We start from the raw sequence: 13,914 nt of genomic DNA on the forward strand, positions 1-13,914 counted from the left end.
GGATTTCTGTTTTTGTTCCCACAGAAAATAAAAAGCTATGGATTCCTTCCAGACTAATGTGGTTTGAGCAAGCCAGACCCCCTGAAACAGAGTTCCTGATGATCCAACATTCAAAACAGCTTGAAAAAGGCAGACTTGCAGACTACAGCCAGGATTTCTGCATCTTCTTAGGATCCCCATGACAGCGCCCCCTATCAGCAGGAAGTAGTTTGGAAAGAACGACGCCCAAATTCCCAAATATTGTTTATAAATGTTTGGTTTCATTTAAATGGACTTGGTTATAAATGGGTAATGATCGCAGCCAATTATTTTTAAAGGTAAAAAGGGGATTATGGTATAGATATGAATACTTTGTTTTGGAATGGATTTTCATTTATTGATACAATTTAAGGTCAATTTTGTGATGTTTATATTTCTCCTTTTACTTAGGTATTGTGTTTATATAGCTCAGTTAGAAATGTAGTGTATAACTTAGTACAGATTATAGATAATTACCTATGACAGTCAAAGCTTAGAGTTAAGTTAGTTAGGTTTTTCAAGATACACAGAGATGTATTTAAGATAAATAGTTATTCTTCAAACCTTTCAAAGACCTACAGAATATGGCATTTAAAATGTTTTAGGGTTTTTCTTGATAGTGAGGCACAATTGCTCTTGGTAATACCACCTGCACCAGAAAAGAAGATGGACATTGAAGAAACGCGTTATGGAGTTTGCTTTCAATATGGCAAGACTGGCCATTTGGACAAGATACTGCTCTTGTATGGACTGTTTGACTTGATGCTGTATAAACTGGACATGCAGGACCTACAGAAAAGTGACTGCTGATTCAAGATGGACATTGCTACAGAGTTCCTGCTTCATGGAAGAGTCTGCGAGACAGTATGCAGGACACAGAGAAAAGTGACTAATAAACTGCCAATACAAGAAGACAGTTTAAAGTTTCCTGCGTTGCTGAAGAGTCTGCTAGACACACTATGGCCTATGGGCTGAAGATGGAAGATTACAAAAGAACTTCGGGTGACCAGGCAGTGAGTTGTCTCTGTCATTTCTAGAGCTTATATATTATCCTTCTGTGGTCTTTGAAGGAGTTGAAGACAGGTAGTTATGGTTATAGTTTTCATTAGTTAGGATTAAAGATAAGTTACTTAGACTTTAGACACACAAAGATAGAATAGATGATGAAATATTTTCTTCAAATCTTGCTAAATGTTAATGGACTAAATATTGTTAACAGTGATTCTTACTTGATAACTGTTGTATAATATATTTTGCTATGTTAAGGTTAAAACCCTTCTTTTTATTTAGACAGAAAAGAGGAGATGATGGGAGATGTCATTCTGTATATGTTTCTCATACTGGTTAATAAATAAAGCACTGTTGGCCAATAAGAAAGGAAGATAGGAGGGACTAGGAGACAAGGAGGAAGAGGAAGTAGGAAGGAGAGTCAAGATAAAGAGGGTGGAGAGAGCAGTATGCGGCAGCCGGCTCCGGGTAAGAAGACCACGTGGAAATACATAGATTAACACAAATGGGTTAATAATTAAGATAGAGCTAGCTGATAAGAAAGTAGTACCTGGCCAACAGGATTATATCTAATACAGAGTCTCTGTTCATTATTTGGGGCTGCCGCGGCAGCAAGACAAGACCAGGCGGCAGGCGGAAAAACCATACTCATTACATTTCATCTTATGGTAGTCAGAGTGGCAGAGATTGGAAAATGGCAACAAATGTTGCCATGAATGGTAGGGGGATGGGGATACTTGGTCACTATTGATGAGAATGCAAAATGTTTCAGTCACTATTGAAACCAGTACGGATGTCTCTCACAAAGGTAGAAACTGATCTACCACATGGTCTAGTTATATGCTCAAAAACTCTATATCTGATTCAAAAGATAATTGTTCATCCACTTCTTGCTACTTTACTCACAGTCTCTAGAAAATGAAAATAGCCTAGCTATCCACCAAATGATGAGAGAATAATGAAAATGAGCCACATTTACAAAATAAAACACTATTCATCTATTTAAGGTGAAATTATTCACAGGTAAGTGGATATAATTAAAAATAATTATTTTGAGTGTTATAACCTAGAACTGGAAAGGCAAATGTCTCATGTTTTCTCTCATATGTGGATGCTAGATTTTAATCTTTACATGTGTCTTTCAATTGGAATATCTGATAATGGCTAAGGTCAAGAAATTAGTGAAAGGGAATGGGAACATTCAAGGGTGGTATAAATACAAGACAATCCAAAGCAAAAATCTTTACACAGAATGGAATAATAAAGATAAAGATTAATGAAATAGATTTTAAAACAATAAAATTGTTGATTCTTGAAAATGTAAAAGAAAACGGGCAAGTCCTTAGCCAAACTATCAAAAAACAAAAGTAAATTAGAATAAAGAGATACATACAAGCATACATGAAAGATATCTGAATAATAATTAGGAAACAAATTGAAAACAACATTATAATAGATTGAAACCTCTAGATGTTATATTATCTACAAAAATTAAACCAAGAAGATACATGAAATATTTGGAAATATATCTATGAAGAATAATGAAACAGCAGGCATGAAAAGTCTAAGGATATGACTCATATAGGGAGAAAGTTGTTCTGCAAGCATGAGTACCTAAGTTGTAACATCCACATGAAATGCTAGGCAAGGCTGTACATACCTATTACCCCAGCAATGGGGAATGAGGACAGACAAATTCTGAGATTTTGTTTGCCAGCCAGTATAGCTGAAATAGTGAGTTCCAGTTCAGTCAGAGATCCTGCCTCAAAGCAATCAATGTGGAGAGCAGTAGAGGGAAACATCCTGTATTATGTTTAGTCCTTCATGTATGTACATGGGCATTTGCACCTATATACTCACATGAATGAAACACAATACTACACACACACACACACACACACACACACACACACACAACCACCCAGCTGAAAAAAACATGGTCCCTATTGATTCATACATAACTCCTATCAGATCTTTGAAAAAATAATCCTGATACCAGTACTCCTCAAATGTCAAAATATCCTCTGCTAAGTTCATTTTTGAGAAGTCAATGCTACTGTCATAACAAAAATAGACAAATACACAAGCAGAAAGATGTGGTGATGTCTTGCATGTGCAAATAAAGCCTGTCTGAAGGTCAGAGAATGGAGCTTGCCACCAGATAACCACAGATGTTTGGAGGTCAGTACAGACAGACAGGAAGTGACACAGTTGGTCAGAAACAGGATACAATGGAGTTCTTCATTGGTTCAAGTAATAAAAACCCAGAGTCAGATATAAAGACAAATGCTGAGAGATCAGAGAGAAGGAACAAACCACAGTGGTATGTTATCTCCTTAGCATCTCAGCAGACAAGAAGAGTGAGTTCCTATTTCTCCCTGCTAATATCCTGTTTCCACCTACCTATGTCCTGTCTGTCTATATAGACCTCCAGACTTCTATGGTTAGCTAGTGGCAAGCTCCATTCTCTGACCTTCAGACAGGCTTTATTTGTATAAGCAAGATATCACCACAAAAAAGAAACTAACAGAAAAATCTCACTGTAAAGTTGGAAGAAAATTTCTCAATAAAATACTTAAAAGTCAATTTAACTACATGGTTTGACATAGGCAAATCAACAAAAAAAATATATCACATTAATGGCCTCATGGACAAAAGAAATAACATGATTGTATCAATAGCCAAAGAAAAGCTCTATTATAAACTTCAATATCACTTCCTTAATAAAAACCCTAAAGAAACTAGGGATCAAAGAGGTACAAACCAATATAATAAAGGATTCATAGGAAAAGTTATAGCCAACATTGTGTTATGTATGAAAAGACTCAAAAGTATTTCTACTCAAATCAGAAATTAGAAGAGGTGCACTTTCTCCACTCCTTGAACTCCTAGCTTGTACAATTGTACAGGATAAAGAAATAGAGTACAGATAGGGAAGAAATAAAATTATCACTATTTGCAGGCAATGTGATCAGACACGAGAGACAGCAAAAACAGAATCAGAACACTTTTATTCAAAAGCAGGACACAAAGTCAACATGTAAAAATCAGTAGATTTTATTTTTTCGTGTATTAATATTTTAAAATATTATTATGGCTCTCATAATTCCTTATAGAAACATGATACAAATGTATACAGAGAGAAATAAAAGGAATACAGGAGACTGGGAGAATGGAGAATAGAGGAAGGGGAGAGGCTAACAGGAATGAGAGATGGGGAAGGGGAAATAGAGGAAATGAAATAGAGGATGGGGTGAATCTGGTCAAAATGTATAAGCTTGAAAGAATATGCCTCTATGATACCTATTGCTTTGTGTAATGAACATACACCAATAAAAGAAAAAGAATCTTGTAAGAGCCCAAAACCTTTGTTAGACACAGCTATGCATAAGCCACTGTGTGTTGCAGTGAGGTTTTGATATCTAGTGAAGGCCACCCTAAGTGCCAGCTCCTGGTAAATTTCCTAATAGGTTGTCTTATTTGCCTGTGGACTTCCTTCTGAAGTACTGTGAGTTCTGTCTCTGTTATTATATATCATGCAAAACTGTAGTTTCTTGGATGAAGTGTGATTTGTTTTGAACCATAAAAAGGAAAAGGAACAACTATTTGTGAGTGTTTATAGACTCTTAGCAAGTATCACAGAACTTGGCTAGATAGAAAAGGGGATTTTCAAAAAGAATAAACACAGAGAAGAGCAAGGGAGAATTTTGGACAGCATCAATTGGCTCACCAATAGTAAGACTGGAAAGAAAATTGGGGACAACATGGTAAAGACAGTGAAGATGCTGCAGGGAAAGCAGGTGATACAGGTAAAGGGGAGCTCTTCTGGGCACTAAGGACAGAGTACCATCCCTAGGGACTGGGGTAAGGGTGGACTTCCTCTCTAGCAAAGTTACCCCAGGGGAGAAACAATCACAGTGATCACACTGTACGATGTTTCTTTAAGCATGCTCCTTTTGCTTCCCCAGGCAATTGCTTCTCACAGTACCTCAGTCTAATGTCCTGTCAATAGGGAGGAAAAGACCTGGGAGACTTGGCAGATTTTCAGAATTTAGAAATTAGAACAAATGGTATCATGTAAGAAGCAAACTATGACTGTGGGAATCACATATATTCCAAGATACATTTTCATTAGCTTGAACTTAAATTATTTCTATTATTATTCAGAAGAACCACAAGAAATATAAGTGAAAACTCCCCACTGTGTTAAAGATGAAAAGTGATTTTTATGGACATCACATCATGTGATATTGAGTATAACTGTGCTTGTATCTAAAAGCAAGACTCTCAAGATGATGTTCCCCTGTGGCCTCAGGATTCTCATTAGAAAGTCCATTGTACTGAGTTTCATCTGCAATAAATGAATACAGAATTACCCTTTGTGGAGTCCAGATTCATAAGGGATTCATCACAGACTTCTAGAGGGGAAAGTACTTAAAACCTACCCCTGAATTAAGACATACAAAACCACAAAGACCTGATAAAAGCCACACCTATGTTGTGAGACTAAATTCTTCTTGCAGCTTATTTACTTTGTTATTTTTAAAACTGGACAGTTAGTCTTTTTGTCAGAAGGTGGCTATTTCAGAACAGTGTTGCCCTTAAAGAATATCATTTTAACGATCAAGTGCTTGTTGTTAGGAAGCACCAAAGACATTATATGCACAGACAAGTTGGAAGTTAACAATACTATTAATTCTTTATTTTTGGTAGAGAAGAAAACCATGTGTAGAAAGCTTTGATAATGTGTACATACAGGAATATAAATCTCAGCAAAAGAAAGATGTATGTATAAAGAGGTTTAGGTCTAGGTAAAACAAAGATGATAATAGAGCCAGTGTTAAAAGCACTTTTTTCCTCAGTGGCTGTCAGGGTCACTGATAAGAATGGAAATAATGTAATATGGTTGTATGTTCAGTCAGCTACACCTGTATAATTTGAGGACACCAGAACCTACCAATGACATATAGAAGAACCACTGTAACCAGGTCTATCAATTGAAACTATCAACTAAAGTTGCTGAGGAATATTATCAAGCTACATCTAACCTGGTATGGATTAGAAAATTTTGTAAAACTTGTGGTGTGGAGTATGTGTGAGAAGGTGAGGGGGTGGTATGTAGCATGTTGATAACCTCTCCTAACAATTCTAAAATGTTTGTAGGAAAATCATTTAGAGCTTGAGTGGGAATTAATACTACAGCAAATATAGAGATCTCTCAAATATGAAATGATGATAGCACCTTCCTCCTGGATGCCAAGTTGGATTTTTAAGAGGTATCTGACTGCTTTTATTGTCACACATTCATTAATTTAATTAACTAAGCATTTATAAAACCCCTTGTCTCACGACTTTGTCTTCAAGACATGATTTTTAAAATCTGTTAAGAGAGAAGCCAACTGTTTTGGTGCACATTTTAGTACATGCAAATGGATTAAATGATGCAATTGTGGAGGAATTAGTAAGCAAACTGATCCAGCACATTTCCATTTTTCTACAGTAATTCAAAAAGCAGTACTGGAAAACCACATTCATTCAATTTAGGCTGAAATTTGGGACACATGAAAGCTGACACAATCTTCTACCTCGTTTCAGAATCAATCTTGGGGAAATGTTCTCATCATCATAAAAGTTATATTAATCCAGAGATGGGGAAAAAAGACTAATAGCTAAGATGACTTAGTAAGACTAAGTGGTATTCAAATTGTCTTTTTAAGAAAGCTGTTTTTTTCCCTTGCTTGTTTTGTTTTTGCAAAAGGGCAAACATTCCTTTTTAATTTAGAAAAAAATAATGTGTAAAGTATGAGTCAAGAAAGAATGTGTTGCATTTTAGAAGTAGTGCACATTGCTCATACGTGGTTGACAAGAAATGGCAAGATGGATTGGTGAGACCTCAAACTCACGCTAGAAAATGTGTGTTTGGAGAGGAAACTTCGTAGACAGCAAGGCAAGTAAATTGTTCTCTGTCCTCTCAACACCTTGCTATAACTTGCTATCCAGGCAGACATATCACCCTTGGCAAATCAAATACCTCTCTGACTTCAGTTTCTTCACCATAAACAAGATCATTTTAGGAGCTGATCATAGAGCAACTTTGAGGGCATATGAATTGTTTAACTGAAACACTAAGACTGGAAATTATTAGCACCATCTCCCTTGTAAGCAATGAGGACCGAAAAAACAACTGTAATGAAGACACAGCATGGGTCCAGATGTGACAATTAAAAGGCCAAATGAGTTAAGCCATAGGAGTGGGAAGACACTGTAATCATTCTGTGTGAGAGATACGGCGGAATAGCAGACCAGAGGGCTTCACATAGAGACCAAGGTATCAGCAGAGCTCTGTAATTATTGAAGAGACTTACCAGAATAAAGATGTGAAAGAAAAACAATCTTTTATTCAATACTTGAAACGATTATGTCCTAAGGATGTGCCAGAAAAAGTTACAGTGTGTTTGTTTCTGAAGCAGGAATTTTGTTTACTCCAGCTTGGCCTTGAATTTACTATGTAGCCAAGGCTGCCCTTAAAGTTATGATCTGCTTGTCTCCTCCCAAGTGCTGGGATTACAGGCATGTGCCACCTAACCCATCTAAAAGCATTTATATAGGAGCTGGAACAGAGTAAACTGTAGCTCAGTCTGTAAGAACAGAAAAATAGATTTTCTTTCATTTATAATCTTTTTTATTTAATATTTTTTATTTTACATATTGATCCCAGTTCTCTCTCCCTCCCATCCTCCCATGTTCCCCTGAGCCCCCATCCCCCCATCACATCCCATATCCACTTCCCATTTTCTTTTAGAGGTAAATTGACCAAGAAACTGTCAGAGAAGTAGTCTATGTGGAGTGAACTTGAAGACCGGCTCTGAGAATCCAAGTGAAGGCTGCATGACTAGATCTTTTGATCAGTGTATTGAGTGTCCCCTATGCCATTGATATTCTCTTTGCCAATCCTTGTATGTTTCAGGCAGTTTGTCATTCTACTCTGCATCTTGGAATGTCACCTCCTCAGAGAGGGCTTCCCTGGTTGAATAAATAGCCATGTACTGCCATATCACAGATTTCACATAGTGTTTCTCATTTGACTTTAAGTGTCTGGAATGTCATGGGCATTTACTTAATGTATGCTGAGTGAATTAATGACCTTTAGAGATTACTAAACATTCTGCACCTAAATCTCCTCTTTGTAAATCGAAATGCCAACCCTACCACGTGATTTATGAGGATTCTATGAGATAGTATTGTTTAACCCCAAAACATTTGTAAAATATTGTTAGTATGAAATATGTGCTCATTTTCTGGCTTGGCTGCTATTATATTCTGCACCTAAATCCACAATGAAAATAGGAAGCAACAACTCTTCAAATAAGAATATAATTTTGGCTTTCATCATTTTAATTTATTTTTTGTGAATCTTATTGAATATTTTCTAGCTAGCATCTATCTCTATTTCTCTTCCATGCCTTCATTTTCTACCCAACTTTCTTACAGTTTTCCCCCTTCACCTTTAATAGTAACTGAGGTTAAAAAGCAAAATTCTGTGTAGAGCCCTCTTGACAATTTGCTGTGCTATTTTTTTTCAAAGATTGCATAGACAAGATAGAAATATGACTAGAGGAGATTGGTCTGAGGAACTTCAGTTGGATCTTTCCATGCCTGCACTGCAAAGAGAAATATTTAACTTCACCAGCTAGAAAAGGGATGTGGGATTGTGCTAAAATTTCCAAAGTTCACCCTACCACCGTGACAACAATTTGCAATTCTGGAATGAAACTGAGTCTTTCAGATCATGTTAACTTCAAGTGAATTCATTATATCATCTATACATTGGACAAGAGCTTTGGTGAGACATTAATTTCCTAAATCACTTAAAAATTATGCTGTGCTTAAAGGACTAATACACTTAATTTTATTATTTACATGGATTTTGTTATTTCTCCATCTTCAATTACTATGCTAATATAGGAACGTAGAAGTTACACATACTGCATTCATTTATTTATCTCACCTGATCATTGTTGCAAAAATTATTTCTGTAGTCACTAGGTGGTGGAGAACATAAATAGTAACAGGACCATACTTAAAAAAAAAAAAAATGAAAGTTTCTTCAGAATTCCTCACTGATCTCTGTAGAATTTTTTAAAAAAATCATGTCAATTTGAAATCAATGCACTTACTTTGTGCATCCTATTAATATGTTGGTAAATAATGCTGAGGGCCAGGGCATCAACTGATGAGAAACATGATTTGAAAACCATAGTATATCAAAATCAAATGACTGAGACATTTATATTTTTTGTTTTCTTCAGAGCAGATCCAGAGTGGAGGACAGTGTTAAGGAATGCTTTGTGAGTAGAATTCAAGATGTTTGGGGCCACTCATGTGAGATTCTGATACTAGGGTCATTTCCCTCAACAATTAGGCTCCTGGCACATTTATGCATATACCCATACATTCACTTACTTCTTTATTTGTTCACGTGCTTGTATGTGGTGTGTGTGTGTGTACATATGCCATGTAACATGTGTGAGGGTCAGTTTTCTCCTTCCAACACGTGGGTACTTGTGATTGAACTCATGTCATTAGACTTATCTACAAGCACCTTTATTTGCTGATTTATTTCACTGTCCTTACATCCCCTTTACAGGTTCTTCCATTCAATTGTTTCATATTAAGATTGGTAGTTTTGATTAAGTAATGAATGGCATCAGTAAAGGAGCTCCTTACAATCATCTTAGAGTCCTGACCTCAAGCGCATATTAAACTGGAGCAAAATCACTGCCATCTGGGGGATGGGGAATCATACCACAGTGACCATGTTTCTTCTGTGGGGGTTTTCCAGTTTCCCAGAACTGCAGAATCTACTCTTCATTGTGATTCTCTTCTCCCATGTCACCATCCTGTTAGCAAATTCATCCATCATGGTGGCCATCAAGCTCAGTCACAACCTTCACACTCCCATGTACTTTCTCCTCTTTGCTCTGTCCTTTTCAGAAACATGCACCACTATGGTAATCCTCCCCCGCATGTTAGTGGACTTACTATCAGAGAGTAAGGCCATCCCTCTCCCTGAGTGTGCCACACAGATGTTTTTCTTTTTTGGATTGGCTGCCAACAACTGTTTTATCATGGCTGCAATGTCTTATGACCGTTACACCGCCATCCGCAGCCCACTGCATTATCATATCATTATGACCCAAAAGGTTTGCATTCAGCTTGTGATGGCTTCTTGTGTGGTTGGGTTCCTCTGTTCCCTTGGAATCACCTTAACTATATTCAACTTGTCCTTCTGTGACTCCAACAATATCCAGCACTTTTTCTGTGATATCTCTCCTTTAGTTCATCTTGCCTGTGATTACACCGTTCATCATGCAATGATTATTTTTATGCTCTCCGCATTTGTGCTGGTGGGCAGCTTTGTTTTAATCATGATTTCCTATGTCTTCATAGTATCCCTAGTTGTAAAAATGCCTTCTGCACAGGGGAGGTATAAAGCCTTCACAACATGCTCCTCCCACCTCACAGTTGTGTCCATGCACTATGGATTTGCTTGCTTTGTCTATTTGATCCCAAAGAACAGTGACTCCTTCCATGAAGACATGCTGATGGCTGTCACATATACAGTACTGACACCTCTGCTCAACCCCATTGTTTATAGCCTAAGAAACAAAGAAATGCAGACAGCCCTGAGGAAGGTAATATATGGTGTCAACAAAATTTTGCCTTGCCTGGCAAGTAAAAAGGCCCTGAACATTTAAGAACAACTGTTTGAGCAATGACAGCAAAAGTGGGAAATTGGTTATTTCCATCATAGATTATTTCATGTATTTTTAGAATATTATATTACTGCCTGAAGTATCCTAGTTTCATCACTTTCCCACAGCATGATTTTAAAGCATTTATGTGTACATGTATGCATTTAGTAGACACATCAGAATGCTTTGGAACACTATTTTCATGACCATGATTGCTTTGGTGGAAAAGACTTATTATATTAGTGAAAAAGATAAAAGAAAAGAAATTAGAGAAGTAACAAGAAAGCTAGGGGTGTAAGTAGAGAAACAGCTCACAGGACTTGACCGTTATTCCAATTTTCTCAGGGCCCTTTAAAAACATCATTGCTCCCAGAAAGCAGCAAGTAATTTTAAGAACATGATGCCCACATTTCTGAGAGGTTGGGTGGGTGGGTTTTTTGGTCATTTGGTGGGTTATGAATGTTTTTTAGTCACTTAGGGGGTCATGGCTATGGAGAGGAACCTAATTGATAGAGGTTAGATTAAGGGATGTTTTTCTTCTTTCATTTCTTTTTCTTTTCTCTATCCTTTCTCTTTTATCTAGAGAAAATAAAAGGGGTATAGTAATGATAGGATAAAAGGATAGATTATTTAATCTACTTTTAAAGTAAAAAGCAGGTACTAGTTTCAAATATTTTGTATTAGTATGGATTTTTTGTATATTTATGCAAACTTAAGATTATTTTTATTATAATATACTGCATATGTTTCTACTCTTATTTAAGATACTGTGCCTATACAATTCATTAAAAATTTAATATAAAGTTGTAGTTGTTGATAGTTACTATTACAAACTGTTTAGGATAATTAAGAAATTCAGGTTAGTAGTTAGTTGCCTGTAACAATCAAGCCTGTAGTCATGTTAGGTATGTTTTCAAGGTTAAACAGAGATATATTTTAGATAGATGGTCAGTCTTCAAACACTTCAGAGATCTACAGAATATGCCACTTAAGATGTTTTAATAACATAAGGATTTTCCTGACAGTAAGACATATCTACTCTTGGAAGCACCAATCTACTTCAAAGAAGATGATGGTCATTGAAGAACCTCCACATGGAGTTTGTTTCAAATGTGACAAAGTTAAACTACTGTGCAAGTAACTTCCGTTGCCTTGACTGCTGACATTATGCTGCCCAATTAGCAAGCAGGACACACAGAGGAAGTCAGTTGCCAAAGACAAGTTAGGCACAACTTACCCAGTATGTCTGCTGTTACTTGTACACACACACACACACACACACACACACACACACACACACTATATTATCAGGGATAATCTTTTGTCTGTATAGTATTATAGTATTTCTGTTTAATTTTACTAATTACTTATAAGCCTTCAAAGATTTACATTTCTTGATGAGTCACTTTTCACAATTTGTAGTTTTTAAAAATTCCAGCTATTTAAATTCTGTCAAATATTATTCATGATGTGTATTTGAAATCTTCTGATGTTACAGATGGATGTTCCAAATGTTCTCTTTCTTTTGTGATCACACCTACTGAGTCCTCTGTTTTCTTCATCAATCTGGCTGATATTTTATCCATTTGATAATATTTCCAGAAAAAAACAGGTTTTTACTTCACTGATTTTTTCTGTTAATCTATTTTTATTATGTTAATTTCCACTTTAATATCTGTTTTATATTTATCTGCCTGAAAACTTGAAATAGTTCAAATTCCAATTAGTAGAAAAATGGTTGACCAAACTAGTATATTAACACAATGGAATAATATTAAACAATAAAAGAATATAAATTATTGATATCCTTAGCAAATATGTAAAACAGTGCACTGGGGCTGCAGAGATGTCTCAGTAGTTACAAACATGCTTGCTCTTCCAAAAGACCCCACATCCACATCAAGCAACTTATACCTACTTACCTGTAACTCTAGCTCCAGGGGGATCTGTGCTGATAACCATACACACCACACACACACACACACACACACACACACACACACACACACACACACACATACAGAGAGAGAGAGAGAATTAAGAATATAAAAATAAAATAATGAAACACAGTGTTCCCTGAAAGAAACCTTATAAAAATAGTAGATACTTCATGACATGTGAAACTCTTAAACCTGCTGTTAATCAGAACAAAGCATGCCTCACTATACCACAATCCAAGACTGATTGTGGAGGGCTGTGGGTGAAGTTCCCAGGTTGCTGGGAAATGTGCTAGATAGGCAACTTAGCATAGTAACCAAACATGGAAGGTTTGTATATTTTGCTTCATGTAAATTTGTACTAAAATGCATAGACTAAAGCAGATAAAAACAATGAATTGTTGCTATTAAATTGAGAATAGAAATATTTATAGAGAAATATACTGCTATCTGCAATGTCCTTGGATAAATACTTAAAAGACATATATATGCATAAAAGTAAATGAAAAAACAAATGAAAAATTGTTACAGGTTCATAATGCCCTTTGCAAAAAGTGTGGCAGTAGTGATTCTAATTCTCCATGTTCCCCAAACTCTGTCCCTATGTGACAATCCATAGTGCAGTTCTTTCTCCTACTGTCTAAGCAGAACTTCAGTATTCCCCCCTACACACCACTTTTTATTGAAAATAGATTCTCTCATACAATCTATCTTTGTAACACTTTCCTATCCTTCTACTCCTCTCAGTTACTCTCCACTTCATCTGCATCTACTCGCTTCCTGCCTCTCATTTAAAAAGAGCAGGCTTCTAGGAGATGACAACAAAACATAACACTACAATGTAATAAAATAAAATTTAGGCCATTCCATTGAAGTTGGAAAAGGCAAAACCACAGAAGAAAAAGAGCCAAAGGGAAGGCACAAAAATCAAAGATCCATTCGTTTGCACATTCACTAAACTGAAACCATAACATCTATTCAGAGAACCTGCTGCAGACCCTGCAGGCCCTATGCATGCTGCTCCAGTCTCTCTAAGCATGAACTTTGCTTGGTTGATTTAGAGGGTCTCTCTCTTCTGGTGTCCTCTATCCCTCTTGTTCTTACATTCTCTCTGCCTCATTGTTTGCAGGGTTCCCTGATCCCTGAGGAGAAGGATTTGATAGAGGCATCCTATTTACAGCTGAGAGTTCCAAGGT

At 36.4% G+C, this 13,914-nt stretch overlaps 1 protein-coding gene across 1 annotated transcript; it reads left to right on the forward strand.

Moving 5' to 3' along the window:
- The first annotated feature begins 9,818 nt into the window (after positions 1-9,818).
- On the forward strand, positions 9,819-10,784 carry LOC127228130 (olfactory receptor 10T2). Its single transcript, XM_051192605.1, has one exon. It carries the CDS (start codon positions 9,819-9,821, stop codon positions 10,782-10,784), a length of 966 nt encoding a protein of 321 aa, XP_051048562.1.
- The last annotated feature ends 3,130 nt before the right edge of the window (positions 10,785-13,914 follow it).

The sequence above is a fragment of the Phodopus roborovskii genome, unplaced genomic scaffold, assembly GCF_943737965.1.
Source record: "Phodopus roborovskii unplaced genomic scaffold, PHOROB, whole genome shotgun sequence".
NCBI lineage: Eukaryota > Metazoa > Chordata > Mammalia > Rodentia > Cricetidae > Phodopus > Phodopus roborovskii.

Bases quoted from the DNA above. Each gene is read 5' to 3' on its own strand.
- LOC127228130 (XM_051192605.1), top strand. From the start codon at position 9,819: ATGGGGAATCATACCACAGTGACCATGTTTCTTCTGTGGGGGTTTTCC.